Here is a 24,379-nt window from a genome sequence, read left to right as displayed (position 1 = left end):
TTGGAAAAGGTTAATGAAGAAAACTCCTCCCCCCAAAAAAGAATGGAGTCTACAGAAACTAATGACTCCACGAGAGAGCAAGAGTCAGTTAAACAAAATCAAAAAATAGAAAAAATAGAAGCAAATGTGAAATACCTCATCAACAAAACCACTGACCTCGATAATAGATCGAGGAGGGGAAACCTGAAAATTATAGGACTTCCTGAAAACATTGAAGAGAAAAAAAGCCTGGACTTAATATTACAGGATCTAGTGATGGAAAACTGCCCTAACATCATCAAATCGGAGGGCAAAGTAGTTATTGAAAGAGTACATCGATCCCCACCAGAAAAAGATCCTAAAATGAAAACACCAAGGAATGTTGTGGCCAAACTCCAGAACTATCAGATAAAAGAGAAAATCCTGCGAGCAGCCAGAAAGAAACAATTTAAATATCAAGGAGCCACAGTAAGGATCATGCAGGACCTGGCTGCATCAACTTTAAGGGATCAAAGGGCCTGGAACGAGATATTTCGAAGAGCATGGGAGCTTGGAATGCAGCCAAGAATCTACTTTCCTGCAAAGCTGAGCCTTCTCTTCCAGGGAAAAAGATGGACATTTAATGAAATGGAAGAATTCCAAAAATTTCTGATGAAAAGACCAGAGCTAAACAGAAAATTGGGATATCAAACAGGAGGTTCAGGAGACACATGAAAAGGTAAAAATAAAAGGGGGGGGGTGGTAAAAGGAAAAAAATGTAATCCAGCAAGTTGAAACTGGCTATATCCCATCATGGGGGGCGGGGTGGTAGAGACTCTCATAAATCCTGAGAAATGTAACTCTAACAGAGAGAATATACCTAGCCAGAAATGATGGACATCCATGACCTATCCATGAGACTGATATCTAATGGGATATAACTGGCTTTAACTCCACTGGGGAGAAAGACTCTAATAACTCTCAGGAATTTTGACTCTATTCAACAGAATATACTGAACTAGAAGGGTCAGACACTCAGAACTTTCTATGACTTAGATAGAATGATCTAAAAAAAATACACTACCTCCCTAAAAAGGGGGACAGGAAAGAGACGGGAGGAGGGAGGGGATTGAATGGGACAAATCTCATTACACTAAGAGGTACAAAAAAACCTATGGTAATAGAGGGGAAGAAGGGTGTAGAGGAGAAACACCTGAATCTTCTTTTCATCAGACTTGGCTTAAAGTCAACCCACACATACTCAGTTAACTTATAAAACATCTAACCTTTCAAGAAGTAAAAGGGGAAAAGGGGAGGGGGGACAGAGAAAGGGAAGGGGAGTGGAGGAAATTAGGGGAAATAACAAAAGGAAGGGAAGGGAACAGGGAAAGGGGAAAGAAAGGGGAGGGTGTGATATAAGAGGGCAAACACACTGAAGGGGGTGGTATTCAAAAACAAAATACTGGGGAATAAGGATAAAAGGGGGGAAGGGGGAAAAATAAAAACAGAGGAAAGATAGCACAGAGGGCAATAAAGAATTAGTAATCATAACCTTGAATGTGAATGGGATGAACTCTCCCTTACGTTTAGTAAGCAAATAGCAGAGTGGATTAAAAACCAGAATCCTACAATATGCTGCTTACAGAAACTCATTTGAAGCAGAGAGATACATATAGAGTAAAGGTAAAAGGTTGGAGCAAAATATATTTTGCTTCAGCTGAAGTAAAAAAAGCAGGGGTAGCAATCCTTATCTCAGACAAAGCAGCAGCAAAAATAGATAGCGTTAAAAGAGATAAGGAAGGAAACTTTATCCTCCTGAAAGGTACCATAGACAATAAAGTCATTTCAATATTGAATATATATGCACCCAGTGGGACAGCACCCAAATTCTTAGAGGAGAAGCTGAAAGAATTACAGGAAGACATAGACAGCAAAACTCTACTAGTAGGAGACCTCAACCTCCTGCTATCAGATCTAGATAAATCAAATCATAAAACAAACAAGAAAGAAATTAGGGAGGTAAATAGATTGTTAGAAAAATTAGATATGGTAGACTTATGGAGGAAACTGAATGGGGATAGGAAGGAATATACCTTTTCTCTGCAGTACATGGGACTTATACAAAAATTGACCATGTACTAGGACATAAAAACCTAATGATCAACTGCAGAAAGGCAGAAATAGTGAATACATCTTTCTCAGATCACAATGCAATAAAAGTCATATGCAATACTGGGCCAAGGAGATATAGACCCAGAGCAAATTGGAAACTGAATAACCTCATCTTAAAAAATGAGTTGACCAAAAAACAAATTATAGAAAGAATTAACCATTTTATCCTAGATAATGATAATAATGAAACAACGTACCAAAACCTATGGGATTCATTCAAAGCAACTCTCAGGGGATATATTATAGCTCTAAATGCTTATATGAATAAATTGGAGAAAGAGGAAATCAATGAACTAAACATGCAACTAAAAAAATTAGAGAAAGAACAAATCAAAAATCCCCAAATACCAAATTAGAAATTTTAAAAATTAAAGGAGAAATTAATAAAATTGAAAGCAAAAAAACTATTGAATTAATAAATAAAACCAAAAGTTGGTATTATGAAAAAGCCAATAAAATTGATAAACCTCTCATCAATTTGATTAAAAAAAAGAAAGAAGAAAACCAAATTGCTAGTATTATAAATGAAAAAGGTGAACTCACCACCAGTGAGGAGGAAATTAAAGTAATAATTCAAAATTATTTTGCCCAACTTTATGCCAATAAATTTGATAATCTAAGTGAAATGGATGAATATTTACAAAAATATAAGTTGCCCAGGTTAAATGAAGAAGAGATTAAATACCTGAACAACCCTATCTCAGAAAAAGAAATTCAACAAGCCATTAGTGAACTCCCTAAAAAAAATCTCCAGGGCCTGATGGATTCACAAGTGAATTCTACCAAACATTTAAGGAACAATTGGTTCCAATCCTATATAAACTCTTTGGAAAAATAGGGAAAGATGGAACTCTGCCTAACTCTTTCTATGAAACCAATATGGTACTGTTACCTAAACCAGGAAGAGTTAAAACAGAGAAAGAAAATTATAGACCTATCTCTCTCATGAATATAGATGCAAAAATCCTAAATAAAATCTTAGCAAAATGACTACAACAAGTTATCACTAGGATAATACATTATGATCAAGTAGGATTTATTCCAGGAATGCAGGGTTGGTTCAATATTAGGAAAACTGTTAGTATACTCAATTATATCAATAACAAACCTATCAGAAATCATATGATCATATCAATAGATGCTGAAAAAGCTTTTGACAAAATACAGCATCCATTCCTATTAAAAACACTAGAGAGTGTAGGAATAAATGGATTGTTCCTTAAAATAATTAGCAGTATCTATCTGAAACCATCAACAAGCATTATACTCAATGGGGAGAGGCTAGAGGCATTCCCAATAAGATCAGAGGTGAAACAAGGGTGCCCATTATCACCACTACTATTCAATATTGTATTAGAAATGTCAGCATCAGCAATTAGAGAAGAAAAAGAAATTGAAGGAAGAGACAAAACTCTCACTATTCACAGATGATATGATGGTCTACCTAGAGAATCCCAAGAAATCATCTAAAAAACTACTGGAAACAATTAGCAATTTTAGCAAAGTTTCAGGTTATAAAATAAACCCCCATAAATCTTCAACTTTCCTATATATGACTAGCAAGAAACAGCAGGAAGAGCTAGAAAGAGAAATCCCACTCAAAGTAACCTCAGACAGTGTAAATTACATGGGAGTCTATTTGCCAAGACAGACTCAGAATCTTTTTGAAAACAATTATAAAACACTTCTCACACAAATTAAATCAGATTTAAATAACTGGGCAAATATCAACTGCTCATGGATAGGTAGAGCTAATATAATAAAAATGACAATTCTACCAAAACTAAACTATCTGTTTAGTGCCCTACCAATCAAAATTCCAAAAAATTACTTTAATGGGCTAGAAAAAATTGTAAGTAAATTCATATGGATAAATAAAAAGTCAAGAATTGCCAGGAGCCTAATGAAAAAAAATGCAAACGAAGGTGGCTTAGCACTACCCAATCTAAAATTATATTATAAAGCATCAGTAATCAAAACTGTTTGGTATTGGCTAAGAAATAGAGTGGTGGACTGGTGGAATAGACTAGGTGTAAAAGCAGGAGAGGATTATATTAATCTGCTGTTTGATAAACCCAAAGAGTTAGGCCACCAGGATAAAAACTCCCTCTTTGATAAAAACTGCTGGGATAATTGGAAGTTAGTATGAAAGAAACTTAGATCAGACCAACACTTAACACCCTTTACCAAGATAAGATCCAAATGGTTACAGGACATAGACATAAAAAACAATACTATAAGCAAATTAGAAGATCAAGGACTAGTCTATCTGTCAGATCTATGGAAAGGGGAACAGTTTATGACTAAGGAAGAGTTGGAGAACATCACTAAAAACCAATTAGATGATTTCGATTACATTAAATTAAAAAGGTTTTGCACAGATAAAACCAATGTAATCAAGATCAAAAGAAAAGTAGTAAATTGGGAAACAATCTTTACAACTAATGATTCTGACAAAGGACTCATTTCTAAAATATACAGAAAACTGAGTCATATTTTTAAAACAAAAAGCCATTCCCCAATTGACAAATAGTCAAAGGATATGCAAAGGCAATTTACAGATGAGGAGATCAAAGCAACCCATAGCCATATGAAAAAATGCTCTAAATCATTAATTATTAGAGAAATGCAAATTAAAGCTTTGCTGAGGTACCACCTCACACCTATCAGATTGGCCAGTATGACCAGGAAGGATAATAATCATTGTTGGAAGGGATGTGGGAAATCTGGGACACTATTACACTGTTGCTGGAGCTGTGAACTCACCCAACCCTTCTGGAGAGCTATTTGGAACTATGCCCAAAGGGCAACAAAAATGTGCATACCCTTTGATCCAGCAATACCACTACTGGGTCTATACCCTGAAGAGATCATGAAAAAGGGTAAAAACATCACTTGTACAAAAATATTCATAGAAGCTCTGTTTGTGGTGGCAAAGAATTGGAAATCCAGTAAATGTCCTTCAATTGGGGAATGGTTTAGCAAACTGTGGTATATGTAAGTCATGGAACACTATTTTTCTATTAGAAACCAGGAGGGATGGGATTTCAGGGAAACCTGGAGGGATTTGCATGAACTGATGCTGAGTGAGATGAGCAGAACCAGAAAAACACTGTACACCCTAACAGCAACATGGGAGTGATGTTCAACCTTGAAGGGCTTGCTCATTCCATCAGCGCAACAATTGGGAACAATTTTGGGCTGTCTGCAAAAGAGAGTACCATCTGTATCCAGATAAGGAACTGTGGAGTTTGAACAAAGTACAAGGACTATTCCCTTTAATTCGGAAAAAAAAAAACCCCAGATGTCTTATGGTTTGATCTGGTTACCTCTGAGAATTCTGTTCTCTTTAAGGATATGATTTCTCTCTCATCACACCCAATTTGGATAGAGGTACAGCATGGAAACAAAGTAAAGACTGACAGAGTGCTATCTGTGGGGTGGGGGGGGAGGGAAGCAAGATTGGGGGAAAACTGTAAAACTCAAATAATATCTTTAATAAAAATTAAAAAAAATAAGACATATTCATAATTAACAGCACTCTGAAAGGGGAATGCATTAGCAGCTGAGGAGACCAGATAGTCCTCCTGAAGTTGACAGGATCTGAGTTGAATTTTGATGAAAACCTAAGAAGTCAGGAAATAGAAGTGAGGAGTCAGATAATTCCAGACTTGGGAGCCCTCCAATGCAAAGACACAGAGTTAAGAGTTGGACTGTTGTGTACAAGGGAAAAAACAAGAAATTCATTATTGCTGGAATGTATAGTTTATAGAGAGTAAAGTATAAAAAGAATGGAAGAGTATAAATTGTCCATATTATGAAGAACTTTAATGATCAAACAAAATAATTTCTCTTTGATCTCAAAGAAAATGGAAGCTATTGGAACCCACGGAGCAGCATGTGCTTCAGAAGAATCAGCATGGCAGTTGAGAGGATGATGGATTAGAGATTTGAGGCAGGGAGATCAGTTAGAAAGCTGATTAGAATGGTTCAAGGAAAAAAGAATAAAGAATTGTGGTTGTTTAAGTGGAGGAAAGGGGCATGTCCAAGAGATGTTCTGAAGATAAAAATGACAAGATTTAGCAACAGACTGAATATATAGGAAGAGGAGTATAAGGAGTCAAGGATAATACTGAAGCTGTAAACTTTGGTTCCCAGGTGCAAGAACATGCCCTGATAATGACAAGAAAGGTAGAAAGAGAAGATTTAAGGGGAAAAAATGAGTTAATTTAGGACATATTGAGATTCCAATGAGAAATCTAATTCAAAATGTTTAAATTTCAGTAGATAACTGAACTGAAACTCAAAAGAAATATTGGGGAAAATAATTATGTATACCTGGGAATCATCTGCATAGAGATGATAATTGAACCCCTGAGAGCTGATGAGATCACCAAGAGATGAAAAGAGAGAAGGACCTAGCACAGAGCCCCAAGAAATTCCCAGTTACCAGATATGACTTGAAATAAGAAACAACTGTCTTTTCCCAAAAAAAAAATCTTATAAAAAAAAGTCTTATGTTATAATGGAATAAATGAGTCAAGACAAATTGGAAACATTTAATTAGATACAAGATATATTCAAATTAGATGGATAGCACTGTCTGTGTATTTTGAGGACTTTTCTTTTTCATGCCATATTCCTTTCATACCATTATTATTTCAGCTTTGCACTAATTTTTATATTCTAGCAAGTCTGTAATTGAAGTAAACACAGAGTTGATCACAGAAAGGCTCCCAGATCAGTCACTGGGTATTTTCTATCTATAAAACAGAATTAATTTCATTTTCTGTGTTAATATTTGAAACAATACATCCAGAACCTTTCAATACCCTTTCTGAAGGAAATGTTCATAGTATATATAGAAGAGAGATTTTTGTGTAGGAAAATAGAAAACAAGCATTTATTAAACACCCATTGTGTTTTGGAAACATGGTAGGTGCTTTGAATATATTTTCTCATTTGATCCTCATACCAACCTGAGAGATAGATGCTATTATGCTCATTTTACACTTGAGGAAATTGAGACAAACAAAAGTCAAGTGACTTGCCCCAAATCATATACCTAGTAAGTGTCTGAGGCCAGATTTAAATTCTTGACTTCAGATCTAGCATTGTATCTGGATAACTAGATATCTCAAGTCTGCAACAGTAAGTTGTCTTTCATTTCTTATTCCTGATATTCATTTTCCAACTTAATTACCAATATTCTACTTCCATTTTATATAATTTATAATTTCTATTTATATAACTTATGTGTCAAATATAGATGTTTATGATTTATTTTAGAGGTTCTTTTCAAGCTCTTCATAGAATTTTTCTACTTTGTCCCCTTCTATAACAGATGATGGTGCCTAAGCTATTATTATTTCACTGGTAGTCTGTTGGCAAATACTCAGGAACACAGAAAATTCAAATGACCAAATATCACATGAGGAAATGCTTCTTGGTTACTTTGTATGTTCAATCAATAGTAATTCTGCTAACCTCTTTATTTGCATCGCAAAGGAGAATCTGCAAGCTATCCTTTCATTTAATTGCAATTTCCTTCAGTCTTCTGAAGATTGCTTCTGGCTATTAGGTGATGCAGTGAATAGAACATTGAGTCTGTAGTGAGTTGTGAAGGCATCTGTGAATGTATAGCATTTGAAGATTCTACATTCATCTGTCCATTTTTCAATAGCCATAGGAACTAAAGACCCAGAAAAGAAGGTTCTTGACAATAAAATCCTTGACACTGTTAATTGGTTCCACACCAAAAGTAGATATATTTCCATCAGTGGAATTAATTTCAAAGAAGGTACATTACCATCTGCTATACTCCTAAATCTAAGAATTGTGGGATCCTTCCATCTGACTTGCAAGTAAAACATACAAACTTTGTCTCCCTCATTTAACTCCTTGAGAATGTTGACTGTCTTGTTTTCTATTTATAACCCTAGCACTTAGCATGGTGCTTTATACATACTGAGGGCTTAACAAATGCTTTTTGATTCATTCTTTCACTTATTCACTAAGTGTTCAGCCAACTAGTAATGAGTCTCTTTTGATTTAATTATGTTGAGACTCAGAGAGCAGGAACAGTCTGTTGCTGGGACAATGCTCAAAGCTGTTCCAGAAAGGCAGGACTTGCCAGAGTTTGCTTTCTACTGGCATCATCTTTGAGATCCCAGGGTCACTTCCATGGCACAATGAGGTAGCAAAGGAAGATTTTTGTATGTGACACAATCGGTACTTAATACATGTCTGTTGTTCAATTGAATCCTTGCAAAGAAAGTCTGGGAATCTGAGAAAGAACCAGGTACAACCAGGAAGTTGTTGTACTATGCTGTTTTCATACATTTTTTTAAATAACAAAAGAGCTAACTACCTCTGTGTAAGTGGTATCTTTCCCATTGTCCTCAATAATTCCAATCCCTTTTCTTCCAGACAATACAGAAGCCATATAAGCAAAAAATTATAGTGAACCCACTGCCAGAGACATTATTTACCTCCTAATATAAATATAGGAATGAAGGATGTCGATTTTTGCTTACAGAGAGTACATCTGTTACTGCCCATACTTCTGAATATTCATGGAATGGGAGAAATCACAAAGGGTAGAGAGGTTGAAAGAAGGCATTAAAATGCAGGCAGAACAGCTGCTTTACAGAGAGGTTAGAACCATGACAAGAGGCCAATAAAAAAATTCCCTGAAGACCTGATGGAGTGAAAAAGTGGTGGAGAATCAAAAAGGATGGAAAAGTAATTCATGGAGGACTTCAATAGGGCAGAGTCAAGATGACAGCAAGAAGTTAGCATGCTCCTGGAACTTTTCCCTACCAAAGATAAATGAAGCTTCTATTCTGATATTCAAGCTACAGATCTTACCAAGTAAAAGAAAAGATTCAAAGACCTTCAGTGAAGGTCTGTCTCCTTGGAGGAAATGGGGAAGTAAAGTCCAGGAGGCAGGAGAGCAGAAAAGCCAGGAGGAAACTTTTAGCCACAGTGCAGGCCCAATTAACTTGACAACAGCATAGGTCATTGAGAGCTAGATAGCAAACCAGCAGGGAGGCTCCCAACTCCAAACAAAGTCTGAACCCTGGGAATAACAGGGCAAAAGATAGGACTGGTTTATGAATAAACCTCTGATAAGTAAGAACCTGGACATAAAGAGGAAACAAACCTCTGCAAAGGCAAGGCCTGGACTGCACCGGCAGCATCTTGGTCAGTGACAAGCCAGGGATCAGACCCAGATTAAGCCATAGCAAAAAAAAAAAAAAAAAAAAAAAAAAAAAAGCTTGGATTTAAACTCCCTATACCCCAGAAGCAGAGCTAAAACAACAAAGATGAGCAAAAAAGCTAAAAGAGAGCTCACCATAGAAAGTTACTTTATAGAAAATGATGATAGCAATGCCATGACTGAAGAAGAAATCAGTGAAAAATCACAGGGGAAGTTTCAAAATGGCCTATAAATTGGACTCAAATACAAAAGCTCATCAAACAACTTAAAAATAATTTAAAAATCAAAGAAGAGAGGAAGAAGAAAATGGAACAAAGAAATGAGTCATGCAGGAAAATTATGAAAAATTGACAAGAGAATACAACACTTTTAAAAAGGAAACATAAAAGGTAATTAAAGAAAATAAAACCCTAAAAATTAGAATTGAACAATTGAACAAATAGAAACCAATGAATTTACAAGACTACAAGATTCCAGCAAACAAAATAAAAAGGCTGAAAAAATTGAAGAAAACATAAAGTACCTTTTAGGAAAAACAAACAACCTGGAAAATAGAGACAGGAGAAATAATCCACAAAGCTCTGAATTACTAGAAGCCTAGATAAAAAAAAAAAAAAACCTGGAGAACATCATGCAGGAAATTATAAGGGCAAACTGTCCAAATCTACTAGAAAAAAAGACAATATAACTATTGAAAAAAATACACAGAACTCCTCCAGAAAGAGCCAAGGGCTGTTATAGTCAAATTCCAGAACTCTAAAATAAAAGAAAAACACTGCAAGGAGCAAAAATAAAGCAATTTGAATACACAGGAAACATAATCAGACTCACAAAAGATCTATCGGCCTCAACACTGAAGAATCAGAAGTCCTGGAATACCATATATAGGAGGGCAAAGGATTTGGGATTACAACCCAGAATGTACTACCCTACAAAATTCAGCATATGCTGTCAGGGGAAGAGATGGCTGTTCCATGAAATAAAGACTACCAGAATTTCCTGACACAAAGACCAGAATTGAACAGAGAATTCAGTAGCCAAATACATGACTCAAGAGATACAAAAAAAGATAAATGAAAAGGGAAAGGAAAAAACAAAATAAATATTGGTCAAGACCATTAAATTATATACAACCCTAAAAGGGAAGATATAACATTACTAATTCTTGAGAACTTTTTCTCTCAGCATAATTAAAGGGTTGAATATAATCGAAGAGATTAGACTTAAAGGATATGGGTATAGTTGGGTCTTGTCTCTCCAATGAAGAGATCCAAGATGACATCACTAAGCTTGAGACAAAAAGTCCTGGTGAAAAGCAGGGGTGCTAATTCTAAAATTGTCTCATTGTCCTTTGACCAACTTTAATTCTGTTGTGTTGACAAAACTTAGCACTTTTTCTGATGAGGGCATGATAAACTGGACAGTCTTGAGCCAGTGCCTCCCATAACTTACAATCATTTATAGAATTCTCAAGTGAGACATTCAGAGCCTCCCAATACTTAGAGCCCTTTAAGATTCTTATGGTTAATTAACTATTGTTCCACTTGACAAAGGGTTAGGTACCATAGGTGGGGAAGGGGGAGTAAAGTGTGTGAGAAAAAATAGACAAGAAATGATTTGACTTTTGATGATACCTGGGATCTTGAGGAGGTCTGTGTGTCTGTGGAGGGTACTTGAAGAAGTAGTAAGATAAAAATCATTAAATTATAATTTGATGTAATTTGAGACAATGCTGCTTGTCAAGCAAGCAAGCAATGTGTGATGATACTTTGATATCAATCTGAGCTTATCAAACAATCAAATTATCAAACTGTGATTAATGATATTTGATTAATAGTACTTGAGTAATAAATAACACCAGGTGAAGAGGCAAAAAGATTTGTAATTTTAGAGGGAAAGAAGGAAAGGTGTGAACACTGAGTAAATTCTATTCAATAGAGTTGACTCAGAGAGGGAATGAGATACATTCCCACTTGTATTTAAAAATCTATCCTAATCTACAGGGAAGGGAGGGATGGGAGAAGGGAAGGATGAAGGAAGAAAGGACTGATAAAAGGGAAGCCTGAGGTATAAGTGAAAATAAACTGAAAGTTGAATTTTGAAAGGAAAGTTAAAGGGGAAAGGGAGTAAAATTTTGGTGTGGAGGAATAAGAGGAAAGAAAAGAAAATATAATTGAGGAAAGATAGCATGGGGGTAAATACAGAATTAGTGATCTTAACTGTAGATGTAAATGGGATGAACTGTCCCATAAAATGGAAATGGATAGCAGAATGGATTAAAAACTAGAATCCTACAGCATATTGTTTACAATATATTGAGTAGTGTATTTGGCTACTGAATTCTCTATTCAGGTCTGGTCTTTGAAATTTAGTAGCCCTCTATTTCATTGAGCATCCATTTCTTCCCCTGACAGCATCTCTCTGAGGCAGAGAGATACACACAGGATGAAGATAAAAAGACGGAGCAAAATATATTATGCTTTGTCTGAATTTAAAAAATCAGGGATAGTGAACCTGATCTCAGATAAAGTAAAAGGGATAAGGAAGGAAACTACATCTTCTTAAAAGACACCATTGGAAATGAAGTTATATCATTACTAAAAATGTATGAACTTAGTGGTATACCATCCAAATTCCTAGAGGAAAAGCTGAGTGAATTACAAGGAAACACAGATAGCAAAACTTTAATAATGGGGGACATCAACCTCCCTCTCTCAGAACTAGATACATCTAACCACAAAAGAAACAGAAAGTTACAAAAGTAAATGAAATCTTTGAAAACTTAGAGAAACTAGAGAAAATTTAATGGGGATAGAAAAAAATGGACCTTTTTCTTGGAAGTACATGGCACCTATACCAAAACTGATTATGTATCAGGGCACAGAAACCTTATAATCAAATGCAGAGAGGCCAAAATAATAAATACACACTTCTCAGAGCATGATGCAATAAAAATTATATCTTCTAAAGGGTCATGGATAAATAAACCAAAAACTAATTGGAAAATAAATAACTTAATCTTAAATAATGGTTGGATCAAACAGCAAATTAAAAAAAACAATAATAATATCAAAGAAAATGTTTGAGACATCATAATAAAATTTATGGGGGCAGACAAGGCAGATTTGAGGGGGAACTTTATATTGTTAAATGCCTATATGAATAAAATAAAGAGATCAACAAATTGGGTATGCAACTAAAAAAGCTAGAAAAAGAACAATTTAAAGATCCCAAATTAAACATCAAACTAGAAATTCTGAAAATCAAGGAAGAGATGAGTAAAATTGAAAGGAAGAAAATGATTGATCTAATAAATAAAACTAAACATTGGTTTTATGGAAAAAAACCCAATAAATAGACAAACCTGATTTAAAAGTCTGATTAAAAAAGAAAGAAGATAACCAAATTCCCAGTATCAAAAAACAAAAAGGGTGAACTAACCCCCAATGAGGAGGAAATTAAAGAGAATTCAGAGCTACTTTGCCAAACTGTATGCCAATAAATCTGATAACGTGAATGAAATAGATGAATATTTACAAAAATACAAACAGAGGAGGAAATAAAATACTTAAATAACTCCCTTTCAGAAAAATAAATTGAAGAAATCATCAATGAACTTCCTAAGAAAAAGTCCCTAGGTCCAGATGGATTTACAAGTGAATTCTACCAAACATTTAAGGAACAATTAATTCCTATTCTACATAAACTATTTTTAAAAATAGGAAAAGAAAGAGTTCTGCCAAATTCCTTTTATGACACTGACATGGTGCTGATACTTAAACCAGGAAGAAACAAAACAGACAAAGAAAATTATAGAACAATCTCCATAGTGAATATTGATGCTACAGCAAGTGACTACTAAGGTAATAATAATCATTATCAAGTAAGATTTATACCATATTGGCAGGGATTGTTCAATATTAAGAAAACACTCAACATAATTGAACATATCAATAGCAAAAACCACAGGAATCATATGATTATCTCAATATATGCTGAAAAACCCTTTGATAAAATTCAACATAGGTTTTTATTAAAAAGACAAGAAAGTTTAAGAATAAATGTTCCCTTTAAAATATTAAATAATATCTATCTAAAAACCATCAACAAATATTAAATGTAATGGGATGAACTAGGAGCATTTCCAATAAAATCAGGGGTGACAAAAGGATGTCCATTGTCATCATTACTATTCAATATAATTTTAGAATTACTAGCTTTAGCAATAAGAGAAGAAAAAGAAATTGAAGGAATCAGAATTGGCAATGATGAAGCAAAGCTTTCACTCTTTGCATATGATATGATGTTATACTTAGAGAACCTGAGAACCTGAGAAAATCATCTAAAAACTCCTTGAATGGGTAGCTAGGTGGTGCAGTGGATAAAGCACCGGCCCTGGAGTCAGGGGTACCTGAGTTCAAATCTGGCCTCAAACACTTAATAATTACCTAACTGTGTAGCCTTGGGCAAGCCACTTAACCCCATTGCCTTGCCAAAAAAAAAAAACCTAAAAGAAAAAAATATTTTAAAAGACTCCTTGAAACTATTAACAAATTCAGCACAGTAGCAGGATATAAAATAAAACCACATAAATCATCAGCCTTACTATACATGAACAAAGTCAAAGAGCAAGAGATAGAGAAAAAAAATTCCATTTAACGTTAACTATAGACAACATTAAATACTTGGGAATCTACCTCCCAAGACAAACCCAGAAACTGTATGAACACAATTATAAAGCACTTCTCGTCCAAATAAAGTCATATGTAAATATGTTAATTGCTCATGGTTAGGTCAAGCTAATATAATAAAAATGGCAGTTCTACCTAAATTAAATTACTTACCAAGCTAGAAAAAAATAGAAACAAAATTCATTTGGAGGAACAAAAGGTCAAGAATAGCAAGGAAACTGATGAAAAAAATGTAAAGGAAGGTAGCATAGCTCTACCAGATCTAAAAACTATACTATAAAGCTGCAGTCATCAAAACTGCCTGATACTTGTTAATACATAGAGAAATGGATCAGTGGATTAGGATAGTTTCAAAAAAATGGCAGGAAGTGATTAGAGGAATCTACTGTTTGATAAACCCAAAGACATCAGCTTCTGGGATAAGAATTCACTATTTGACAAAAATTGTAGGAAAAACTGGAAAACAGTTTGGCAAAAACCAGGCATAGACCCATATCTCACACCCTATATCAAAATAAGGTCAAAATGAGTAGGGGATATAGACATAAAGGTCTACACCATAGATAAATTAATAGATCAAAAAATACTCTATCAGATCTATGAAAAGGGGATAACCCTAACAAGAATTAGATTATCTTATAAACTGAAAAATGAATGATTTTAACTAATTAAATTAAAAGTTTTGTATTAATAAAAACATTGTTGACAAAATTAGAAGGAAAGCAGAAAGCTGAGAAATAATATTCACAACTTTGATAAAGGTCTCATTTCTAAAATATATAGAGAATTGCAACAAATTTATAAAGTTATAAGTCATTTCCCAATTGTTAAATGGTCAAAGGATATGAATAGATGGTTTTCAAATGAAGAAATTAAAGCTACATATAATCATATGAAAAATGATCCAAACCATTATTGATTAGAGAAATGCAAATTAAAACATCTCTGAGGTATAACCTCACACCTATCAGATTGGTTAAGATGAGAAATATTTATTATATTAGCTTGACCTAACCATAATAATGATCAATGTTGGAGAGATTCTGGAAGAACTGGGACTGATAGAATTATAAATGGATCCAACCATTCTGGAGAACAATATGGAACTATGCCCAAAGAGTAATAAAACTGTTCATTCTCTTTGACCCATTGACTCTTTGACCTGAAGAAATCATAAAAAATTGGGAAAAGTCTCACATGTTTCACAATATTTTTAGCAGCTCTTTATGCAGTGGCAAAGAATTGGAAACTGAGGGAATGCCTATCAATTGGGAGTGGCTAAACAAGTTATAGTATATGAATACTATGGAATATTATTGTTCTATAGGAAAGCATAAATGGTCACTCTAGAAAAAGCATGAAATGAGTTACAAATCTGATGCTGAGCAAAGGGAACAGAACCAATAGAATAATATACATTTTAACAATGTGAGATGATCAATCTTGATGGAAGCAACACCTCTCAGCAGTTCAGAGAGCTAGGAAAACGGTATTAGGCCAACTATGAACAATGCTATCCCCTTTCAGAGGAAGAAAAACAAAACAAAACAATACAATACAATACAAAAAAAAAAACAAAAATCCTTCAGAATCTAATGAATACTTTATAAAAATTATCTCCTATTTATCTCTTTCCCTTAATCCTAATTCCCCACACCAAAAGTGACTAATCTGTAAAGATGTTGATAAAAAATATCTTTGTACAATGTTAACCTGACTATTATTCATGGCTGAGAGGAACCATGGTGGAAAGGGAGGGTGGAAGGAAATTTCATAACTTAAAATATACATATGCATATGGATGAATGTTGAAAAAAACTTTCATAACATGTATTTGAAAAAATAAAATATCAACTAAAAAACAACTAATGGAGCAAGTTTTAGTAAAATGTTTTTGAAAAAATGAAAAGAAAGTAATTCACATGATGGTTCATATGATTTTTGAGACAGTCTGTATTAATACTAAACTAGAAAAATTCGATTGATTTAATTGTTACTTTATAAGGATCATATTATTATATAAGGGGCAGTTATGTTGTCAGAGAGTAGTTTGCTGGGCCTGGAGATAGAAAGCATCACCTTCCTGAGTTCAAGTCAAACATACTAGCTTAGTATCCAGTAAGCTTACATATACAAACTGTGTGACCCTGGGAAAGTCATGTAACCCTGTTTGCCTCAGTTTCCCCATTTGCAAAAATAACTGGAGAAGGAAACAGCAAACCATTCCCAGGATCCTTGCTGAAAAAATCTCAGATGGGTTCACAAAGAGTATAACAAAACTGAAGTGGCTGAACAAGCAAGCAAGAATCTATAAGAATTGATTGAATGAATTAGGGATATTTAGGCTTGACAAGGTAAGTGAAGTGTGGGGAGAAATGATAATTTTTCGTTATATATTTGAATGATCATGTGACCCTGGACAATTACTAAAAATTATCAAAGAAAATAACAGCGGCAAAACCAAGATGACAGAGAAGTCAGGAAGTTGCCTAAGCTCTCCTCAGTTTCCCTCAGAAATAATATTAGATTAAACCTCTAAATTGATACTGGAACAACAGAACTTGGAAAAAAGTCAGAGTACAACAATTTTCCAACATTAGATAAGTTAGAAGGACTTGAGGAAAATCTCTCTCATTTAGATAAAAAAGGGAGCACAACCCAGTGTAGATGGTATCCATGAAAACCAGCAGAAGACTCTGAGCCACAACCCAGATCAGCAACCAAGGCTGCTCAGTCCTGAGGCTAATGGCACAGGAAGCCAGCTGTAACACCTCTAGTCCCAGCACAGATGACAAACTGCCAGTCCAGGAACCTCAGTAATGCAGACAAAACTAGACCAGGGAATCCAAAACAGTGGGCAAGCCGTGAATTCCAGAGACCTTGAAGTTGAAAGCCAGTGATCAGGTTCCTCCCCTCCGGTAAAAGAAACATGGGACAGTGTCCCTTATACTCCAGGAGCAGAACTCAACTTTAAAAGTTATGAAATAGGCTTAAAAATGAGCATGAGGGGCAGTTAGGTGGCACAGTGGATAGAGCACCAGCCCTGGAGTCAGGACTACCTGAGTTCAAATCGGGCCTCAGACACTTAATAATTACCTAACTGTGTGGCTTGGGCAAGTCACAAAAAAAGTGAGCATGAAAACAGAAAAAGCCCTGAAAATGGAAAGCTACTTTGTTAACAGGAAAGATCAAAACACAAACCCAGAAGAGGACAACTATTTCAAAATGCCTCCATGCATAACCTCACAGATAAATATGATTTAGTTTCAAATCCCAAGTCTTCTTAGAAGAGCTCAAAAAGAAACTTAAGAATCAAATAATAGACAGAGAAGAAAACTTGGGAAAAGAAATGAGTTAATTGAGTGAAGAGAACAATTCTTTTAAAAAGACCAATGGAAAGGGAGATACAAAAGCTCACTGAAAAAAAATAATTCCTTAAAAATTAGAATTGGAGGGTAGCTAGGTGGTGCAGTAGATTTAGAACTGGCTCTGGGGTCAGAGGACCTGAGTTCAAATCCAGCCTCAGACACTTAATAATTGCCTAGCTGTGTGATCTTGGGCAACTCATTTAACCCCAATGCCTTAAATTTAAAAAAAAATTAGTTTTAAAAAATTTTTAAAAATTTTTTTAGTTTTTACAAGAAAATGGGGTTAAGTAGCCTGCACAAGGCCACACAGCTAGGTAATTATTGTGTCTGAGCCAGGATCTGAACCCAGGTACTCCTGACTCCAGGGCCAGTGCCACCTAGCCCCCCCCCACCCTGGACAGCATCTTTCAAGGAATTATAAAAGATAATTTCCCCAATATCCTAGAATGAGAAGATAAAATAAACATTGAAAGACTCCATCAATCACCTCATATAAGAGATACCAAAATGAAAACTCCAAGGAATATTGTAGTCAAATTCCAGAATTATCAGTTCAAGGAGAAAATACTGCAACATGTCAGAAAGAAACAATTCAGATATAAAAGAGGACAGAAAAGATTGCACAGGACTTAGCAATTCTACATTAAAGAGTCATAGGGGTTGGAATATGATATTCTAGGAAGCACAGGATCTTGGATTACAACAAAGAATCAATTACCAACCAAAACTTTCAGGGAAAAAGACAGACATTCAGTGAAATATGGTGAACAGAAAATATGATATTCAAATATAAGCCTCAAGAGACACGTTAAAATAGGAAAGAAACAGGAAACAGGAAACAAAAAAATGCCATCAATAAGATTAGACTGTTTACATCCCTACACTGGAAGATGATACTTGTAATTCTTGTGAACTGTATTTGGTTTTTTTTTTGTTGTTTTGTTTTGTTTAGGTTTTTGCAAGGCAAATAGGGTTTAAGTGGCTTGCCCAGGGTCACAGGGCTAGGTAATTATCAAGTGCCTGAGGCCGCATTTGAACCCAGGTACTCTTGACTCCAGGGTCAGTGCTTTATCCACTGCACCACCTAGCTGCCCCGAAAACTGTATTTTTTTTTTAAGCAGTTGGAAGAATCATATGTATATATATAGCTGAAGGGTGTGAGTTTCATGGGATGCAATGTGATGATATAAAGAAAATTAAGTAGTGAATAAAAGGATTGTAATGGGAGAAAAGAAAAGGAGAAGGCAAAAAAAGGTAAATTATATCATGTGAAGAATGTGAAAAACCTATTACAGTAAAAGGAAAGAATGGAGGGAGCGAACATCATTTGAACATTATTTTCATTGCATTTGGTTCAAAGAGAAAATAGCATACAGTCAGGTATAAAAATTTATCTTACTCTGTAGGAAAGTAGGAGGGAAAAGGAAAGAAAAGAGTCAATAGAATGGAGGGCAAAAGGTAGGACAGAAGTAGGAGGGAAGAAAAGGGAGGGGGTGATAGAAGGGGAAGAAAAGGGGTAAGCAGTAGTCAGAAATAAAATATTAGGGAAGAGAAACAGGGTGAAAGGATAAAAAAAAGAATAAACAGAGGAAAATAGGATACACAGAAATGCACAGTAATCATAACTGTGGATATGAATGGAATGAACTCTCCCATAAAACATAAGTGGATAGGGGAGTGGAATAAAACCCTGAATTCTACTATGTGTTGCTTCTGGGAAACATTTGAATAAGAGAGAGACACATACAAAATAAAGGTTAAAAAAATAAAGCATAATATGTTTGCTTCATCTAAAGTAAAAAAAAAAAAGTAGAGGTAGAAATCCTGATCACAAACAAAACAAAAATAGATCTAATTAAAAGAAAATAAGGAGGGAAACCACATCTAGCTAAAAGGTACCATATATAATGACACTCTTAGAGGAAAAGGAAGAAGAGACAGCAACAATACACTAGTAAGGGACCTGAACCTCTCTCTCTCCTAGAACTAGATAAGTTTAACTACAAGAAAACTAATTTTTGAAAATACAAACCTTTGGTTAATTTTATTTTAAAAAAGAAAACAAAATCACCAGTATCAAAAATGAAAAGGATAAAGTCACTATCAATGAAGAGGAAATTTAAGCAATAATTAGGAGTTATTTTGCTCAACTGTAAAGCAATGTATCTTACAATCTAAGTGAAATGGATGAATATTTACAAAAAATATTAATTGTCCCAAATAACAGAAGATGAAACAAATTAATCAAATAGCCCCATTTCAGGAAAAGAAACTGAACAAACTATCAATGAACTCCCTAAAAATAGATTTTTCATTTCTATCAATTTTTTTTTTGTTTTTGCAAGGCAATGGGGTTAACTGACTTGCTCAAGGTCACACAGCTAAGTATCTGATGTCATATTTGAACTCAAGTCCTCCCATCTACAGGGCCAGTACTCTATCCACTGTACCACCTAGCTGCCCCTCTAATCAAATATTTAAAGAGCAATTAATCCCAATACTATATAAGCTATTTGGAAAAATGGACAATAAGTCCTGAAAAATTCCTTTTATGATACAAATATGGTGCTGTTATCTAAACAAGGAAGAGCCAAATAGAAAAAGGAAATTACATAGCAATTTCCCTAATGAATATTGGTGTAAAATTTTTAAATAAATAAAGTACTAGCAAAGAATATTACAGTAATAATACACTATTACCACATTGGATTTATATCAAGAATACATGGCTGGTTTAATATTAGGAAAACTCTTAGCATAATCAACTATATTAATAATAAAACTAACCAAAAATATATCAATAGATGCAGAAAAAGCTTTTGACAAAATATTCCTACTAAAAACACTAGAAAGCATAAGAAAAAAATTGAGCTTTCCTTAAAATGATAATATGCATTATTTAAATCCATCAGTAAGCAATATATGTAGTAGAGATAAGGTAAAAGCTTTCCAAGTAAGATCAGGGGTGAAATAAGAACATACATTATCATCTCACTCTTATTCAATATTGTACAAGAAATGTTAGCTTTAGCAATAAGAAAAAATTGAAGGAATTAGATGAGGAGGAAACAAACTCGTTCTTTGCAGATGATATGATAGTATACTTATGGAATCCTAGAGAATCAGTTAAAAAATTACTTGAAACCACAAACAACTTTACAAAGTTGCAGGATATAAAATAAGCCTACATAAATAATCAGCATTTCTGTATATCTCCAACAAAGACCAAGAACAAGAGATAGATAAATTTCATTTAAAATAACTTAAAATAATAAAATTATTTTTATAACAAGAAAAAGTAATAAAATTCATCTGAAAGAACAAATAGTCAAAAATATCAAGGAAATTAATGAAAAAAAAAGCCAAAGAAGGTTGCCTAGCTGTACCAGACCTAAAACTATATTATAAAGTGGCAGTCAAGAAATAAGAGTAGTAGATCAATGGAATACACAAGATACATAAGATACAGTATAAAATGACTATAATAATATATAGTTTGATAAACCCAAAGACTCTAACTTCTGTGATAAGAATTCATTATTTGATAAAAACTGCTGGGAAAACTGAAAAACAATATGACACAAACTAGGTACAGACCAGCATCTCACACAGAATATCAGGACAAGGTCAAAATGGATATGATTTTTGACATAAAAAGTGATATTACAAGCCAATTAGGAGAACAAGGAATAGTTTACCTGTCAGATGTATGGAAAAGGGAAGAATAGAGATTATGAAATGCAAAATGAATAATTTTGTTTACATTAAATTAAAAAAGGTTTGCACAAAGACAACCAAAATCAGAAGTAAAATAGATATTTGATAAATGATTTTTATGACCAGTATTTCTGATAAAAGTCTCATTTTTCAAATATTTAGAGAACTGAGTTAAATTTGTAAGGCTACAAGTCATTGCCCAGTTGGTAAATGGTGAAATGATATGAATGGGTGGTTCAATGAAAAAACTAAAGTTATTTATGGTCATATGAAAAAAATTTCTACTTTTGGCTCCAGCTCGTGGTGGTGAAGGTGCAACTTCTTTTGGTTGTCCTGAGTCCGGGTTCATCCAACACTGGCAGCCACCCCTCAGCATTGAGACCAAGCCTCCATCTTCCTCGCCGCCCTGCCTCCCAAGTTTCATCCTAATGAAATCAAAGTCGTGTTTTTAAGGTGCACTGGTGGTGAAGTTGGTGCCACATCAGCTCTGGCCCCCAAAATTGGTCCCTTGGGTTTGTCTCCAAAAAAGGTTGGTGATGATGTTGCCAAGGCAACTGGTGACTGGAAAGGGTTTAGGATTACAGTGAAATTTACCATTCAGAACAGACAGGCCCAGATTGAGGTGGTGCCTTCTGCCTCAGCCTTGATCATCAAAGCTCTAAAGAAACCTCCTCGAGACAGAAAGAAGCAGAAAAATATTAAACACAGTGAAAACATCACTTTCGATGAGATTGTCAGCATTGCTCGACTGATGAGGCACCGATCCTTGGCAAGAGAACTCTCTGAAACTATTAAAGAGATCCTTGGAACAGCCCAGTCTGTGGGCTGCAACATTGATGGAAGACATCCTCATGATGTCATTGATGACATCAATAGTGGAGCTGTGGAATGACAGCATTATGAAGATTCATCATTTCAAAACTGGAAATTGTGGAGGTTGTGACAACTGATCAATGGATAGAGTTTGGGCAACTGTCCTGGATTTGAGCTCCTCAGATAATTTATTGATTTATTATATACTCCTGGAGGCAATCTGTGTTGTCACTTTGATATGTGTGATTTTTACACTGAATCATGGGAGTTGCAACTGACTTCACACACTGATTTAAAAGTGAAATATATAAAGTTTAAAATCTCTTTGCGGTCACCATCAGAATTGAATGCAATGAACATAAGAAGGTCCATACATTTTAAAATGCCCTTTTTTTAAACTTGAAGTTTCAGATATTAGAATGCTTAAAATGCTACAAATTGTGATGGTTACCTTTCCACAAAATATTAAAATAAACCAATGTTTATCAGAAAAAAAAATTTCTAAATTACTCTTCACTAGAGAAATGTAAACTAAAACAAATCTGAGGTACTACCTCACACCTACCAAATTGGCAAATATGACAGAAAAGCAAAATAATAAATCTTGGAGATATCAGAAAATTGGAATACTAATTCATTGTTGGTGAAGTTGTGAACTAATCTAACCTTTCTGGAACTATGTCCAAAGGTCTACAAAAACTTGAACAAACCTTTTGTTCTAGCAACAGCATTACTAGATCATAAAAAAGGGGAAAGGACCCATATGTACAAAAATATTTATAGCAAATCTTTTGTGGTGGCAAAGAATTAGAAGTTGAGAGAATGCTCACATCTGGGGAATGGTCGAATAAGTTATGGTATATGAATGCCTTGGAATACTATTATGCTCTTAGAAATTATGATCAGGCAGATTTCAGAAAAACCAAAAAGGTCTTACATGAATTGATACTGAGTGAAGTGAGCAGAACTAGAAAATTGCACACATTAACAGCAATACTAGATGAAGCTCATCTATGATAGACTAGGTCTTCTCAGCAATACAATGATCCAAGACAATTTCATTATGGAAAATACTAAGGAATCTGAATGTGGATTGAAGTCTATAAGGTTTTTTTTTTTAATTTAAATAGCTTATTTATTTACCCAACTACATGCAATGGCAATTTTCAACAATCATTTTTTTGTCAAGGTTTTGAATTTTGCATTTTTCTCCCTTCTTCCCTTCCCTTTCCATTCCTCCTGCTTGAAAGCAATTTAATATGGGCTCTCCATGAATAATCAGAAGCACACTATTTTTTCTTGTTTTTTAATTTTTTTTCTTTCTCATTGTCTTTCCCTTTAGTTCTGATTCTTCTTTTACAACATGATTAATGTGAAAATTTCTTTAACATGATTGCACATGTATAATCTATATCAATTTACTTTCTGTCTTGGGAAGAGGGAAAAGAAGGAAAGAAGGGAGGAAAATTTGGAACTTGAAATCTTACAAAAATGGATGCTGAAAACTCTGTAATTTAAAAAGTAAAATAAGGGGAAGGGGAGATAAAATACCTTACTATATGTTTAACTAATAAACCCAGAAGATCATTGGGACTTTTCATATCACTTGTAGGTAAAAGTTTGTATATATTTTGTCTCTACCTATTAAGAGATAGGCTCTTTAAATACAGAAACTATCTTACTTTTCTCATTGTTTCTCCAGTGTTTAGTACAGATTTTGTACAGAATAAATATAATGCTTTTTTATTCCTTCACTTAACTTTTCTTAGTCATTATTTTTTCATCTTTAAAATGTAGATTATAAGAGCACCTATCCTACAAGATTATTGTGGGAATCAAATTTAAAAGTGCATTATAAAACTTGAAAGATTATATAAATGTTTGTTGTTATTGAAAAGTGATTTGACTAAGTGGAGAGAGAGAAAAAAATAGAAATATGATCATTTAAATCAAGGTCACAACTAGAATCAAATGTAGTTCAGTTGAAGATCAATGTTTTGGTTCAATAGTTTTAATAAATCTATTATCTACTTTGTATCTTTTCTAACAGTTTATTAAAAGTTAAAAAAATATTTTAAGTGATTTGGCTTCTCTTTGGCTCTAAATGTTAGAATTTGGAACAATGGATGAGAATTATAAAGAGGTAATTCCCCTGATACTGAAAATTACACATTCTCATGCCTAATTCTTGACAATACCAATATTAATCAACAAAAGAATAATCACATAGACAGGTTATCTTATTCCAAGATAAATTGAATTGTTATAACTAAGATACCTCAGCTAATGGTATGGTCCTGGGATGGCTAGGTGGCACAGTGGTAAGCACCAGCCCTGGAGTCAGGAGGACGTGAGTTCAAATCCAGCCTCAGACACTTAATAATTACCTAGCTGTGTGGTCTTGGGCAAGTCACTTAACCCCATTTGCCTTGCCAAAA

The 24,379-nt window shown here is 34.3% G+C and overlaps 1 protein-coding gene across 1 annotated transcript in view; it reads left to right on the top strand.

Moving 5' to 3' along the window:
* LOC141518751 (large ribosomal subunit protein uL11-like) overlaps nucleotides 1–22,020 on the top strand; it is a 59,336-nt gene extending 37,316 nt beyond the window's left edge. Inside the window, exon 2 of the mRNA XM_074231076.1 lies at nucleotides 21,515–22,020. Coding sequence (XP_074087177.1) covers nucleotides 21,515–22,020 — 506 coding nt within the window. The remainder of the gene's footprint in view (nucleotides 1–21,514) is intronic.
* The last annotated feature ends 2,359 nt before the right edge of the window (nucleotides 22,021–24,379 follow it).

The sequence above is a fragment of the Macrotis lagotis genome, chromosome 1, assembly GCF_037893015.1.
Source record: "Macrotis lagotis isolate mMagLag1 chromosome 1, bilby.v1.9.chrom.fasta, whole genome shotgun sequence".
NCBI lineage: Eukaryota > Metazoa > Chordata > Mammalia > Peramelemorphia > Peramelidae > Macrotis > Macrotis lagotis.
This window is presented reverse-complemented; position numbering and strand designations above follow the sequence as displayed.